The 15,495-nt window shown below is 68.6% G+C and overlaps 1 protein-coding gene across 1 annotated transcript in view; it reads left to right on the forward strand.

Moving 5' to 3' along the window:
* CHD5 (chromodomain helicase DNA binding protein 5) overlaps positions 1–15,495 on the forward strand; it is a 42,110-nt gene that overhangs the window by 5,460 nt on the left and 21,155 nt on the right. Inside the window, 14 exon segments of the mRNA XM_084871328.1 lie at positions 2,920–3,044; positions 7,194–7,373; positions 7,915–8,033; positions 8,500–8,738; positions 10,095–10,219; positions 11,753–11,789; positions 11,792–11,875; positions 12,568–12,734; positions 12,903–12,995; positions 12,997–13,036; positions 13,039–13,115; positions 14,126–14,183; positions 14,186–14,331; positions 14,772–14,983. Coding sequence (XP_084727454.1) covers positions 2,920–3,044; positions 7,194–7,373; positions 7,915–8,033; positions 8,500–8,738; positions 10,095–10,219; positions 11,753–11,789; positions 11,792–11,875; positions 12,568–12,734; positions 12,903–12,995; positions 12,997–13,036; positions 13,039–13,115; positions 14,126–14,183; positions 14,186–14,331; positions 14,772–14,983 — 1,702 coding nt within the window.

The raw sequence follows: 15,495 nt of genomic DNA on the forward strand, positions 1-15,495 counted from the left end.
AGGGCCGGCTGGTGCCAGGGCACTGCCCGGCGGCCGAGGGCTGAGAGCGGCCAGGAACGGCAGGACAGGGAGTCTGAGGCCTCCTCTCCCTGGCTGAGTGGCCTCACCCCCCCAGGCCGTGCTCCCGGGCAGGCCCAGGCCGGGGCTGGGAGGGGTGGCGGCGGGTGACTCCCCAGGTCTGGTCTGAGAAAGCGGGGGGGCCCCTGAGGAGAGGAGGCGGAGAGCGGATGGTGGGGGTGGGGCCGGCCACAGAAGCGTGAGGGAGAGGGCGTGACAGGAGGGGGCCCTCCCCAGGCCAGTGCCAGCCGGGAAGGTTCCGGAGGGCTCCGTCAGCAGCTGGTGCTGGCCCTGGGCTTCGGGGCCGGAGACAGACGGGCTGCCCGGGGCAGAGGGTGCAGTCTTGCCCTCAGAGGCGTGTGCGGGGCGTGGGTGAGGTGTGGCCCCTCTGCCCAGGCTTCCTTCTAGAAGCCCTGCCGCCGCCTGTGGTCTCCTTGTCTGCTCGCTGGCCACTTGGTCGCCTTCCCGTCTGGGGCGGCCCCGCGCGGGAGGGGGCGGGAGGCGGAGGGAGAGGCCCCTCCCGGTGACATCAGCGGAGCCGAGCCGTTACATAGTTACATAAGCGCTGGGCATTGTCTGGGCGGGGGCGGCACTGCCCAGGCCGCTCCCTGCGGGGTGGGGGGGGGAGGGGAGGAGGGGGAGGGGAGGGGAGCGGAGGAGGGGAAGGGAGGGAGGGAAGAGAGGGGAGGGGGGAGGGGAGGGGAGAGGAGGAGGGGGAGGAGGGGGAGGGAAGGGGAGGGGAGGGGAGGAGAGCGGAGGGGAGGGCAGAGGAGGGGAGGAGAAGGGAGGGTAGGGAGGGGAGGGGAGGGAGGCAGGGTGGGTGGCGTGGACAGGCATCCGGTCCCCAGCCTGGCTCCCGGCCAGCCCGGCACTGCCCCCTGGGACCACTCTGAGGGTCCCCATGGCCCTTTTCAACTGCCCCAGACAAGCTGCCCCTCCCCCGTCAGGCTGAGGGACCTCTCTCTAGCCTCAGCCTCCCCGCACCCACCCCGGTGGTCCCCGCGGTGCCCGGCCCTGTGCCCGCAGCCCAGGCCTGGGCCACAGCAGCTGTGCCTTCCCGTGCCGGTGCTCAGCGGCGCCCTCGCTGCTGGTCAGGCCCCGAGCGGCCCCCAGACGGCGGGCACTCCGGCCACGCTCAGGCCGCCTCTGTTTGCCCCGCAGGATGGGGGGCGTACAGGCAGGGGTGGGGAGGTCCCAGGTCCCTGGCCACCCTGGAGGAGGCCCAGAGCAGAGGGGGCCCAGGCGGGGCAGTCCCCCCTCTTCCGGGGAGGCGTGGGGTGTGTGCGAACCAGGCCGTGGGCGTGGGCGTGGGTGGGCCACCCGCTGGGCCGAGTCACAGCGCCCCTAGCTGCTCCCAGCGGGTGGCAGCGGCAGCCCCGAGACCAGGGTGGGCCTTTCCCCTCCGCCTTGGGGACGGGGGCGGGGGTGCAGGGGCGTCCCAGGCGGGCGTGGGGTGCCCCATGTGGAGGACAGGGGCTGGTGTGTCCTGGTGCACACTGTGTCTGTGGCGTTCGGGTCTGACGTGGCCAGAAGGTTCCTGGGGGGGGGCCTTGTCCCGTTGACGTGTTTCCCAGCGCCCCCCTTTCCCAGGGAAAGCCTCTGGGGGGCCCTGGACCCACCTCCTCGGTCCTGGGGAGCAGTCCTCAGGCTGAGGCTCCCGGTGGTGCGCCCACCGGGCCGGCTCTCGCCCCCTGAACCGGCGCCTGGGGGCACCGAGGGACGCAGGACACGCTGACTTTGGCACATGGGCCCCGGCTGGCATGGAGCGCTCACTCTGTCTGGCTTTGGCACATGGGCCCCTTTTCTGGGCTCTTGGGGGTTCTCTCTGGAAGCTTCCCTGGCCTGAGGGACAGGTGTGTCTGGTTTGGGTGGTTGGTGTGGCAGTGTCTCTGCTGTTTGCCCCCAAGGGCACCCTCCCTTCTCCCCTCGGTGACCGGGTTTGGTTCCCAGAAGCCCAGGGCTCACTGCCCGTGTGGGTGTGACGGGGGCGTGTCCCTGTGTGTGTGTGTGCCTGTGTGTGTGTGTTGGGGGTGTCCCTGTGGGGGTGTGTGTCCCTGTGTGGGTGTGTGTGCCTGTGTGGGTGTGTTGGGGGTGTCCCTGTGGGGTGTGTGTACCTGTGTGGGTGTGACGGGGGCGTGTCCCTGTGTGGGTGTGTGTGCCGTGTGTGTGTGTTGGGGTTGTCCCTATGGGGGTGTGTGTACCTATGTGTGGGGTGTCCCTGTGGGGTGTGTGTACCTGTGTGGGTGTGTGTACCTGTGTGGATGGGTGTCCCTGTGGGGTGTGTGTCCCTGTGTGGGTGCATGTGGGGGAGAGGCAGTGTGGTCTTCGATTTCCCATTAAGGGGCCCCAGAACCCTCCCCCAAACCCCAGGCACTTGCTGTTCAGCCCCCGGGTCCTGGTGATGCCCCTCCCCCAGCCTTCCAGCCTCACCTGGGCCGTGAGGGCGGAGAGGGCCTGGCCCCGGGGGCGGCTGGGTGATGGTGGGGCTGCGTTCTCCCGGGAGCTGTCAGCGAGGCCTCTCCTGTGGTCACGGCTCCGCGGTGTTTCCTGAGCGCGTCCTGCAGGGGCTGCGGGGCGGGCGGGGCGGGCGGGGCGGGCGTGCTGGTGGCACCCCAAAGGAGACGTACCGGGCCGGGAACCCGCCTCCCGGGCTGGGCTTCCTCACGGGCCTGTGCCCAGGAGGGTGGCGGGCTGGGGGGACTGTCCGGGCGGGGTCTGTCCGGGAGGGGGTGAGGTGCGGCTGGGGGGGCTGTCCAGGAGGGATCTGTCCGGGAGGGGGTGAGGTGCACTAGCAGCCGGGCTGGGGGAGTGCTGACAGCGGGCCTCCCTCGGGGAGTGCGGGTAACCCTCCTGTTCCCCCAGAAGACGATGACGGGGGCCTAGAGGGCTTCGAGGACTTCTTTCCGGAGGAGCCGCTGAGCCTGCCCAAGAAGAAGCACAAGAAGCCCAAGGAGAGCAGGTCCAAGGGGAAGCGGAGGAAGAAGGAGGTGCGTGGGGCTGGGCCTGGCGGCCTTCGGGCACCCCAGGCACGCGGGGGGAGACCGGGCCGGGATCTGCAGGGGAGACGGGGCTGGGTCTGCAGGGGAGACGGGGCTGGGTCTGCAGGGGAGACCGGGCCGGGCCTGCAGGGGGAGACTGGGCCGGGCCTGCAGTGGGAGAACGGGGCCGGGCCTGCAGGGGAGACGGGGCTGGGCCTGCAGGGGGAGACCGGGCCGGGCCTGCAGGGTTAGACGGGGCCGGGCCTGCGCGGGAGAGTGAAAGTGTCACCCTGAGTGGATGTGCAGGGCCGTCCTGGGGAGATGGGCCAGGGGCCAGGGCTGGACACGCTGACAGCCCGGAGGGTCTCAGCAGTGCCACTGAGTGACAGCACCCTCATCTCCGAGCCGCCACACCCACTCCCTGCGTACGGGGTGACACCACCACTCCCCTCGGGCGCCTCGGGGGCCGGGAGGGTGCTCCGGAGGCAGGCGCCCACGGGCGGGATGGGAGCTGTGTGCCCGCCCTGCCGCCCGCTCCTGAGCGTCTCTCAGCGGCTGCTTCACGGGCCTGGGCAGCCGCTGGGTCAGCAGAGGCCACCGGCGGGTCCCCGGCCTCAGGCTGGGTCTCCCCAATCCCCAAACGCAAACACCGGACCCCGAGGGGTGCCACGGCCTGGGGGCACCCCCTTCCTCCTCTCCCGCCCCAGCGGGACCCTCCCCGTGTGGGCAGTGTCTGGACATGGTGGACTGGGTGGAGGGATGTGGGGGTTGGGGGGGCTGGTGCTTGCCTCCCCATGTCCAGCGCCCCCGTACTCAGGCCTCCCTTTCTGGACCTACATGAGCACGCGTCTGTCTCTGGTTTGTCTGTCTGTGTCTTCAGTCCGTCTCCGCTGGGCCTCTCAGCTTCCATCTCCTGCTCTCTCCTGTCTCCCTCCCTCTTCTTCCTTCTTCCCACCCCTCCTTCCTCCCCTCTCCTCCCCTCCCCTCCCCCTCCCTGTCCCTTTCTTCTCCCCTCTCCCCCTCTCCCCCTCTCCTTCTCTCTCCCATCCTCTCCACTCTCCCTCTCCTCTCCCTCACACTCTCTCCTTCCTCCCTCTACGGAGATGCAGTCAGGCTCTCCAAAGGGGTGCAGGGGCGGGGCTGGGTCTGCAGACGACCGGACAGGCCCCCCCTGGCTGGTGCCGCCCCCTCCCCTGCATTCCGGAGCGCCTGGCTTGGCCAGTGGGCCCCCCATAGGGGGCGCAGGGGGCCTGGAGCATGCTGTGTTCAGAGGACAGGATCCTGTCCGCCCCCCCCCCCCCCGAAATCTGGGTCCTCGGGGCGTGGGGAAGGGAGGTGCAACCTTTGCTCCCCTCCACCTTGGACCAGGTGGCCCCAGACAGGCGGGCGCGGTGGAGGAGGAGGGGTGGGGCGGTCTGGCTTCCTGTGTGTGTGCAGGGGGAGGGGAGGGGGAGAGGCGGCGGGCGGCGAGTCCGGGTCTGATTTGCATAAAGAGCCGGACTGGCCGGAGCGGAGCTCATGCAGATGAAGCTCCTTGTCAGACCCGCGCAGGAGGGAGAGAGAGAGATTTCCACCTGTACTGCGGCGTTGCCACGGCAACCAATTATTCAGTGCTAAATTATAACTGTTTATAACGGTCGTGAATGGGGAGGCTCATATCTGGTTCCCTTTCCCTCTCCGTCTTGAAGGACCCGGACTGAGAATGACCAGCTCTCTGGTCCTCCCTTTCGGGTTTAAACGCCTTGTTTTCCGGGGTGTGCCCTGTGCTGAGCGCTGGGCGGGGAGTGGGGGGCAGGCAGACCGGAGGCCTGGATCCAGAAACATCTGCAGAGCTGCGGGGAGGAAGGGACTGCTCACTGGGGGTCCCCGGGCCTGCTCTGGGGGCACGCCCCGTCCGCTGTGGGCCTGGGGCTCAGGGCAGAGACCCCCCCCCCCCGCCTGCCCCCGCTGCTGGCACCCACGCCCTGGGCGTAGCGGCTAAGGCAGCTTTGCAGTGGCTTCGGTGGGGACTCCAAGTCCACGGAGGTTCCACGCCCCACAGTCACGCCCGAGGCTGCCACAGCCCACGGGTAACCTCAAGGTCACAGCCCCTGCCCCGCCCTGACTGAGCCGGCCGCTCAGGCCAGGCTGGTCAGGCTCTGTCGCTCCCTCCCTCCACGCTGCGGCTGCTCCCCTGACCTTGGCCTGACCTGCAGCTCCCCTTCCTTCAGTGTCCGGATTCAGAACCGATCCGGGTTCTCCAGCACCCTCCCTCTCACCCCCCTCCCCTCCACTGCCCTTCCCTCGCCCCCTCTGCCAGGACAGGGTCTGGGAAGGAAAGGAGGCTCAGCTCTCGAGGTCCCGGCTGGCTGCACAGATGCCAGGCTCCAAGGCCCTCTCCCGCCCGCCCCTCCCCCTCCCCCTGCCCGGTGGCTGAATGAGAGCCCGGAACAGGTGGGGGTGGCGGGAGGTGCGGCTCTGCTGGTTGGGGGAGAAGGCGGGCCAAGAGAGGCGAGGGCACAGGCAGGGGTGCGGGTGACGCAGAGGTCCTGCCAGAGCTGCAGCTCATCCCCCGGGGGTCTGCCCTCCTGCTCTCCCAGGGAGCCTCCTGGCAGTGCCCAGCGTGGGGCTTCTGCCAGGCCTGCTGCCCCTCCTCTCCCTCCCCCCTCCATCCCTTCTGCCATTCCTCCTCTCCCCCTCCCTCCCTCCCTTCCTACTTTCCTCCTTCCCTCTGCCCGCCATCACTCTTGTCCTCCCTCCCTCCCTCCGTCTCTCCTCCCTCCCTCCCTCCCTCCCTCTCTCCATCTCTCCTCCCTCCCTCCCTCCGTCTCTCCTCCCTCCCTCCCTCCGTCTCTCCTCCCTCCCTCCCTCCGTCTCTCCTCCCTCCCTCCCTCCCTCCGTCTCACCTCCCTCCCTCCCTCCCGGCTCTGCAGGAGCTGTGCTGGCCGCTCCTTGCCTCTCCTGCGCTCGGGGCCTCCGGCTAGGGCAGTGCCTGCTTCCCAGGGATGCTCGGGGCCACGCCCCCTCCGGGTGACCATGCAGCCCCTCAGCACCACGCCACATGTACTGTGGTTGTGCCCAGGCTGGCGTGCCCTCCCGTGTGCCATCCTGGCCTCATCGTTGGCTCCTGAGCAGAGTTGGGTGGTCGAGGGGGCTCTCCTGTTTCAGAGCGTTTCAGGCCTTCTCTTCCTCGGTGACCTTTGCTCCCCTGGCCACTCGGTGGCATCCCGTTGCCATGAGGGAGCTGAGGTCAGGGGCTGCAGGCGGGCAGGGGTCAGCGCCCCAGGCCCTCCACTGCCCCTCCCGGTTCACCCCTGGCCTGCACTGTGGGGTTTGTCCCAGGGCAGCTGAGGGCCATGGAGTCCCGGCCTCTGCGGACCAGGCCGCTGTCCGTGGTGCTGAAGCGTGTGGCCTCCTCCTCCCGCCCTTAGCTTGGCTGGGGTGGAGCCTGTCTCTCAGGTCTCTCCAAGGGGGACCTCTCCGAGCTGGCTGAGCCCTGCACCCTAGGGAGAAATGGGTGCCCCTGTCTGGCCTCCCTCCTCCCCAAAGGCCTGGGGCCCAGCTGGCCATGGTGGCCACCAGGCCTGCCCGGCGGGCTCCACACAGGACCTCGCTGTCCCAGGGTCCCGCAGGGTCAGTGTTCCGGGACACAGGAGGGTGGAGGCCCCCAGCCGGCACGCTGACCGTTCTGAGGGCACCGAGGGCTGGGAGCGGGGAGCAGGAGACGGAGCTGGGCGCCCGGAGAGCGGAAAGGGTGGGAGCCTGTGGCGGCTCTTTCCCGGCCGAACCTCAGGGAGAGCTGCTCCTGGGAAAAGACTCCAGCTCCTCAGTGTGGTCCCAACGGGCAGACCCTGGGCTGGGCCTCCCAGGATTCCCCAGGACACCCCCCTCTCCTCGGCACCCTCCTCTCCTCCCTCCTCCCTCCTCCTCCCTCTCTCCCCCTCCCTCCTCACCTTCTCTTAGGCCGCTCCCCCATCGGTGTTTGGAGCTCATGTCCCGTCTGGCTCTCCGTCGATCCCACGCCTCCTTTGCTCACCGTGTCCACAGTGAAGAGCCAGCAGGAGGGTGACAGGCTGGTCTCCGAGCAGCAGCCCAGCCTCTCCCCTGCCCCCTGCCCCCGCAGGCCCAGCCGGGGGGGCGGAGGGCTTTGCCCCGGCCTCACGGCCCCTCGCCTTGCAGGGGAGCCATGACGAGCTGTCGGAAAACGAGGAGGATCTGGAGGAGAAGTCGGAGAGTGAGGGGAGCGACTACTCCCCTAACAAGAAGAAGAAGAAGAAGCTCAAGGACAAGAAGGAGAAGAAAGCCAAACGGAAGAGGAAGGGGGACGATGAGGAGGCCAACGAGGAGGGGTGCCTGAAGGTAACCCCGCGGCCGGCGGGAACCGGCTCCCTGAACAGGCTGGGAACCAGGCCCGTTCCATGCACCTGTGCTGACTCCCCCCTCCTGAGGCGGTGCTGTCATCCCCGTGTCCCAGACGGGGAAACTGAGGTAGAGAGAGGGAAGGTAGCTTGTCCACCTCTCACTGCCAATATGTGGCAGAGCCAGGATCAGAGCGGTGACTGACTGGCTCCAGAGTCTAAGCTCCTGGCCAGCAACCCCTCGGCCCCCCCGCAACCCGAAGAGATTGCTCCAGAGTGACCCCATTATTCCAGTGTGGGCACACACATGGTCTCACCCCAAGCCCCAGGCTAACCCCTGCACCCCTCATGCACTGCTGTCCCAGCAGGTCCTCATCAGGGCTGGGCTGGCAGTGGCGGTGTTTTCAGCGCTGGCTGAGTCCCGCTCCTGGTGGCTGCAGGCACCACCCCTCCTCCCGCCGGCCCGAGGCCTCCTGGGGGACCCTGGGGTGGGGGTGCGGGGTAGAACCCCACTCTGAGTGCGTCTCTGGCCATGTCCGCAGGAGCCCAAGTCCTCGGGGCAGCTCATGGCCGAGTGGGGCCTGGACGACGTGGACTACCTGTTCTCGGAGGCCGACTACCACACGCTGACCAACTACAAGGCCTTCAGCCAGTTCCTCAGGTGGGGGGGGGGGCGGAGCCCGGCTCCGGGGGTGGCTGTCAGGCAGACACTGACCTGGGCTGAGCTGGCGGGGCCCCTTCCATTTTGGCAGATGGAGAGGGAGACCCTGCCTCCCTCGCTGACCCTGCACCTGGCAGGGGGTGGTGGTGGCCCCAGTCCGTCCCGGGCCTGTGCCCTCCTGCCCCGCTCTGCTCTGGAGGCCCCTCTCCAGCCTCAGGCCCGCAGGTTCTAGAAACCCAGCGAACTAGGAGATTGTCAGCCGCACAAATAGGGGCTCGAGCGTTTTGGGGGGCACTGCTGTCTCAGGCTTTGTCTTCTTCCTGCCCCCCTTTCGGCCCTGTTTCCCGGCCTGGAGCCTGGGGCTGGCGCTGCCTGTCCCAGGTGTGGGAGATGGGGGCCCTGCCGGGTCATGGGGGTCCCCCCCTCCACGGCCCTGCCCTCACCTCTGCCGCCCCCCCCCCCCCAGGCCTCTCATTGCCAAGAAGAACCCAAAGATCCCCATGTCCAAGATGATGACCGTCCTGGGCGCCAAGTGGCGGGAGTTCAGCGCCAACAACCCCTTCAAGGGCAGCTCGGCGGCGGCAGCCGCAGCGGCGGTGGCCGCGGCTGTGGAGACGGTCACCATCGCCCCCCCGCTGGCCGTTAGCCCCCAGCAGGCACCCCAGCCTGTGCCCATCCGCAAGGCCAAGACCAAAGAGGGCAAGGGTAAGGTGGCGGGCGGGCGGTGGCACCCAGCCTGCGGGCAGGAGCCCTTCCAGGCCGGTCTCTGTCAAGGACCCAGGGCCTTGGTTGACCTTGACCCACGTGGCCCTTCTCGGCTGCATTGCAGGGGCACTGGAGCTCCTTGGGGGCTGGGGAGAAGTGGGGGGCAGTGCTCAGAGCTTGGGCAGTTTTGTCCTGGCCCCTCCGGCTTGGGGGTGAGGAAGGGCGGGGGGGCCCAGGTGGCCGAGAGTCGGGGTCTCACGCGTGAGGCTGGGCCGTTCCCAGGGAGGAGGGGCCAAGGTGACCCCTCTTGCCCAAGCACTGGGTGGTCAGGGCCAGCTCCCGGAGCCCTGGAAGGAGGTCCAGGTACAAGTGGGTTCAGTGGGGTGTGCGGTGGGGATGCCAGGGGCAGCTGAGGCTCTCTGCCACTTGACTCTCCGGGGACCACCCTGGGTGGGGTGTCTGGCCTGTGGCAGGTGGGCACGCTGGTCTCTCCAGGCTCCCAGTGGTGGGGCCACGGCGGCTCAGCCCTCCGATGCCCTCACTGGGCTCTGAGGGGACTCAGGGGGCTCGGGGACTCCGTGTTTCAACACCCGGGAGCTATGCCTTCTGGGACGATGGGCCCTTGGCCAGTCCCTGCAGGGCCGGTGGCAGTGACATGGGGGGAGCTGGCTCCTGCTGGCCCCTCGCTGGCCTCTGGCCTGCCCACGGCCCTGCTTGCTCATCTCTCGGGCTGCAGCACTGAGCCATTGGTTCCTGGGCTGCGCATTCAGAGCCTGAGATTGAAACAGATTTTCCCGCTGGCGCTGAGGGTGTTGCCGGACCCTGGCCCCAGCTCCCTGCACCGATGCGGCTGGAGGTCACTGCACCCCGGCCCCCCCCTCCCCGCTCAGCCCTGGGGGGGGGGGGTGCTCCGGCCCTTACGCCCCAGTGGCTGCCTGTTCTGTGGCCACAAAACCGCCTCCCCCTGCTGGCCCCCAGGAGCCCGCATCTGGGGGGATGGCAGGGGTCAGGGTGGTCTTGAGGTGGCAGCGGTGCCCGGGTGTGGGGATCACCGAGGCGGGCAGCTTCCTGCCCCAGATCATCCCTCAGGGCCCAGTGTGGTCCAGGGGGAGGGCCTAAGGTGTCCCGCTGGCTGTGGCTCCACGGGGGACGGCTCCTTTCTGGGGAAGCGGACAGGACAGGGCTATTCCCGAGATGGCAGGGTTATTCTCTGCCCCCCGCCCCCTCCCAATGCTGTGCAGCTGAGGCAGGCCTGGCCTCTCTGAGCCCAGGTGCTCCTGGGAAAGGGCCACACAAACACGGCCCCTCCTGTTGCTGCCGTGAGGCTAGCGGACCGCTGCTCCCTCCTGCCTCCAGGGCCCGGCGTGCGGAAGAAGGTCAAAGGCTCCAAGGACGCCAAGAAGAAGGGCAAGGGCAAGAAGGCGGCGGGGCTCAAGTTCCGCCTCGGAGGGATGGGCGGCAAGAGGAAGAAAGGCTCCTCGGTGAGCGTGGCGTGTGTGAGCAAGCCAGTGTGTGAGCCAGCATGCATGTGAGTGCGTATGAACACGTGTGTGAACAGGTATGAATATACGAGCATGAGTGTGCAAGCATGAGTGAACATGTGAGCATGAGTGCGAGCGTTATGAACATGTGAGTGAGCATGAGTGTGTGAGCATGTGAGCATGAGTATGAGAGTGTGTGTGAGCGTGTGAGTGAGCATGAGTGCGTTAGCACATGTGTGAGCGTGTGTGTAAGCATGTGAGTGAGCATGAGTGTGTGAGCATGTGTATGTGTGTGAGAGCACGTGTATGTGACTCAAAGTGTGTGAACAAGCATGTGTGTGTGAGGGTGTGAGAGACACGGGACTGGGCGGTGGTGTGGGTGTGAGCAGCAAGCCCCCGCTGCTCAGGAGTGTGTAGGTGTGTGCCTGTGAGCGGCCCTGAGATGCATTTGGGGGTGTGCCAGGGTGGGGTGCTGTGGGAGCAGGCTGGCTGTGGTTCATTCTCCTGATGTGGCCTGGGGGCAGGTCCTCCTCTCTCCCACTCTCCCGTCTGCCCCCAGGCCTGCTGGCCTCAGTCTCCCAGCCTGGCTGGGGAGGGGCTCAGACTAGGTCCTTCCCAAGGCCTGCAGCGTGGGCTGGCGTGGGGCCCACCGCTGACCTGGGCTCAGTCCTGGCGTCACTGCCCTCAGCTGCCACCCATCTGGGCAGCAGGTGGAGGGCCAGCTGGCCCCCAGAGTCCTGATGGGCCTGGTGCCCAGGGCGGAGGCCGGGCCCGGGAAGGCGGGCATGGAGGCAGGGCCAGGCGGGGCTCCGGGTCCTCCCAGGGCCAGCTCTGCGCCAGGTCAGACTGTCCCCGAGGGAGCCCCGGGACACTTGTCACTCCTCTGCAGGGGACCCCTGGCCCTCCCCTCCCCTCCTGCTCAGGGCACTTGCTTCCCTTGCCTCGCCCAGCCCTGCAGAGTGCAGACATGGAGCCATTGCTCCGTTCCTGGGCAGGGGCAGCGGACAGGGCTTGGGTTAGCTGCCCCGGAGGGAGCTGAGCGGCGGGCGGGCCCTGCGTGGAGCTGGGCGCAGTGGCTCAGCGGGCACTGGCTGAGCACTCGCTGCCATGCGGTGTCTGCTCAGCCCGTGGCCCTGCTCCAGAGGCTCCGTCTGGCAGGGGTGTGGGCATCTCACTGGGAGGCAGCCAGCGACAGGCAGATGGCACAGGCCAGACCTGGCACGCAGGCCCTGCAACAGGTTTCCGCTGGGGGAGGTCTGGGGAGGTGTCCCTGAGGGACCTGTAGGAGTTGGCAAGGTGGGGGCATGGCCTGGGGGGGCGCTGAGGAGGGACATGGAGCATGGCTTCCAGGGGGGTGGGTGGGATTGGGCCGGGCCCTTGGCGTGTCTGGCTGGAGGTGGAGACTAGATGAACCGCAGAGAGCCTGTGCCCCCAGAGCCGCCCCGTGCCCTGCCCCAGGCCGGGCTGCCCAGGCCAGCAGCCCTCGGTGAGCCCCGGGGCGGGTCTGGGGCTCACAGGTCCTCCTGCCCGCAGAGCGAGGAGGACGAGCGGGAGGAGTCGGACTTCGACAGCGCAGCATCCACAGCTCCTCCGTGCGCTCCGAGTGCTCCGCAGCGCTGGGCAAGAAGAGCAAGAGGAGGCGCAAGAAGAGGAGGAGTACGCTCCCTGCGGGGCTCCCCGCCGCCCGCCCGGGAGATGTGGGGGCAGAGGCCCCGGGGGAGCGGGAGGCGTCCTCCTGCCTGCCTCCTCTGGCCTCAGCCAGGCAGCTCCGGGGCCCCCCAGCCCTGGGCCCACGCCGGAGAGGGCCTGTCCCAGTAGGGGGGGCGGGGGGGTGGTAGAGGAGGGCAGGGCGTTTGCACAAAGCAGAGAGGGCACCGGAGACGTGCCCATCCATCCTCCATCACCTTCACCCACCCCTTCAGTCATCCACTCCTCTCCCCCCCTGCCCCTCACCCCCTTCCCCTGCCTGTCCTACCTGCCATCCCTCACTCCTCCCTCCTTTATTTTCCTCCCTCCCTCCCTTCTCCTTTCTCCCTCCCTCCTCCCTCCTCCCCTCCCTTCTCCCTCCGTCTTCCCTCCCTCCCCGTGCCCCAGAGCTGCCACATGCCCTGCTCCCCTCCCTGCTCCCTCCCTCCTCCATCCGTTCCTTCTCTCCATCTTCTCTCCATCTCTTTTCGCCTTTATTTCCTCAACCATTACCCACAACATCCATTCACCCTGTCTGTCCGCCCACCATCCACTCATTCAACATCTGTTAAGTGCCCTGTGCCAGGGCGGCCTCGGGTGGAGACTGGTCGGGCCTCGGGCAGGGGGACGCAGCCCGCATGGCCACCTCTGCCCCTCCCCAGTGGACGATGGTGACGGCTACGAGACAGACCACCAGGATTACTGCGAGGTGTGCCAGCAGGGCGGGGAGATCATCCTGTGCGACACCTGCCCGCGGGCCTACCACCTGGTCTGCCTGGACCCCGAGCTGGAGAAGGCCCCTGAGGGCAAGTGGAGCTGCCCGCACTGTGTAAGCTGCGGGGCCCCGTGGGTGCGGTCCGGCCTGGCTCCCAGGCCCCCGCTGGTCATCTGGGGACAGAACCTGGGGGGGGGGGTGCCGAGTGGGAGGGGGGTCCCAGCAGGTGGAGGGTGTCGGGGCCCAGGGCGCCTCCACCTGCTCTGTCCCTGTCCCCTGCAGGAGAAGGAGGGCATCCAGTGGGAGCCGAAGGAGGAGGACGAGGAGGAGGAGGGCGGCGAGGAGGAGGACGACCACATGGAGTTCTGCCGCGTGTTGCAAGGACGGCGGCGAGCTGCTCTGCTGCGACGCCTGCCCTCCTCCTACCACCTGCACTGCCTCAACCCGCCGCTGCCCGAGATCCCAAACGGTGAATGGCTCTGCCCGCGCTGTACTGTGAGTGTTACCCCGCCCCGCGCGGACGCCCCGCCCCGCCCCGCCCCGCCCCCCCGCCCGGCCCCGCCCCCCGCGCCTGCTGGATCCTGCGCTGAGAGGCCAATGCAGGCCACGCCCCCGCAAAACCACACCCACAAACAGGCCAAAACACGCCCAGAAGTACCACTCCACCCGCTGAGGCCACACCCACGACGCTCCAAGCCCCACCCACCAAGGCCCTCGCCCCGCCCCCAAGGTCTCTAGCTTAAGCCCCAGGCCCGGGCCCCCCCCCCCCCCACTTCAGATCTCCCGCACCCGCCCAGAGCCTGCCCACTGCTGTGCCCTGAGGCCCCGAGCCGGTCTGCTGCTCAGTCCCCTTCAGACTCAGCGGCAGTTCTCTCTCCGGAGCCTGGAAAGCCGTTAGAGAGACAGGCGGTGGTGACAGTCTCACCCTCCCACCGCAGCCAATGCACTGGGCACCCCTTTAATCTCCATGAACTGGGACTTTTCTTTCACCCAGCGAGCTGCAGCTGGGCGTACCCCCTTTTCTAGCTGAGCAAACAGGAGTCAGGAGGTAAAGTGACCTGCCTAAGGCCACGTGGCCACAGAACTAGCCACTCAGACCCACACACAGGGCCTGGATCCTGTCCCAGAGCTGGAGTGGTGAGAGGTAGGAGGCCCCCGGGGCTGGCGCCTCAGTGTCTGAGGACACCCCCCACCGGTGCCCCCGGGTCACCAAATGCCCCCTGCTCTGAGCTGCCCCCCGGGCCACCCCTGAGTCCTGGGCGGTGCTGTGGCCAGCCAGCCCTCCCATGGGCACCTGGGCTCCTGTCTATGTGTGTGGGATGCATGCAGACCCACACGCCATCTGTGCACAGCACACGTGGGCTCCTGAGGGCAGGCCCGTGCTGTGGGTCACGGGGGTGCTTTCTGACTTGGGGGGCAGTGCAGCTCCCCTGCCTGCTGTCACAGGTCCTCTGGGCGGGCCCTGCAGCCAGGCCCTGACCTGGGCGACCTTGCTCTCTCCACAGTGTCCGCCCCTGAAGGGCAAAGTTCAGCGGATCCTGCACTGGAGGTGGACGGAGCCCCCACCCCCTTCATGGGGGGGCTGCCCGGGCCCGACATGGAGCCCAGCGTGCCCCCACCCAAGCCTCTGGAGGGCATCCCGGAGCGGGAGTTCTTCGTCAAGTGGGCCGGGCTCTCCTACTGGCACTGCTCCTGGGTGAAGGAGCTGCAGGTGAGCCGGGCCTGGGCGAAGGCTCGGCCTCCCGGGCTGGGGGGGCGGGGAGGCTTGTCCTGCCTGCGGCCGGGGCTGAGGGCTGGGGGGCTGGGGGCTGAGGGCTGGGGGCTGAGGGCTGGGGGCTGGGGGCTGAGGGCTGAGGGCTGGGGGCTGGGGGCTGGGGCTGGGGGCTGAGGGCTGAGGGCTGGGGTGGGCTGGGGCTGGGGGCTGGAGGCTGAGGGCTGGGGGCTGAGGGCTGAGGGCTGGGGGCTGGGGCTGAGGGCTGGGGGCAGAGGGCTGGGGCTGGGGGCTGAGGGCTGGGGGCTGGGGCTGGGGGATGGGGGCTGGGGCTGAGGGCTGGGGGCTGGGGGCTGGGGCTGGGGGCTGAGGGCTGGGGGCTGGCCAGGGGGCCCGGGGCCACAGCCGGTCTTCCTGGTAACCTCTGCCCGTCGGAGCAGCTGGAGCTGTACCACACGGTGATGTACCGCAACTACCAAAGAAAGAACGACATGGACGAGCCCCCGCCCTTCGACTACGGCTCCGGCGACGAGGACGGCAAGAGCGAGAAGAGGAAGAGCAAGGACCCGCTGCACGCCAAGATGGAGGAGCGCTTCTACCGCTACGGCATCAAGCCCGAGTGGATGATGATCCACCGCGTCCTGAACCACAGGTGGGTGCGGGCGGGAGGAGACTGAGCACAGGCCGGGTGTGTGCAGGGGGGCGGGGGGGCAGGAGGAGGAGGCCGAGGCCCGCCGGCGGGGATCTGGCCAGCGGAGGGTGGTCACACGCACGTGGGCACACTCACACTGCGGTGGGGGGCAGTCCCAGGGTCACACACACAGAGGGCGCCGGGACACTGTCAGCCGCCTGCGACGGGCACCTGCGGAAGTGCGGCAGCGGGGTGGGGGGCACTCAGCTGCGGGCTTGGTCCTCCGGCCCCTGTGCCCCGGGGCCTCCAGAAGAGGGCGCTGCACCTGCAGGAACAAGGTCCTGTGGGCACGGCTCCAGGTCGTCCACTTCCAGTTAGAAAAGAGCCACCTCTGGCCAGTGTGGGGAGGTCGTCTCTGGCCAGTGGGGGGAGGGTCATCTATGGTCAGTGGGGGGAGGGTCATCTATGGTCAGTGGGGGAAGGGTCATCTATGGTCAGTGGGGGGAGGGTCATCTCTGGCCAGTGGGGGGAGG

The sequence above is a fragment of the Pipistrellus hanaki genome (assembly GCF_964339955.1).
Source record: "Pipistrellus hanaki genome assembly, chromosome: 2".
NCBI lineage: Eukaryota > Metazoa > Chordata > Mammalia > Chiroptera > Vespertilionidae > Pipistrellus > Pipistrellus hanaki.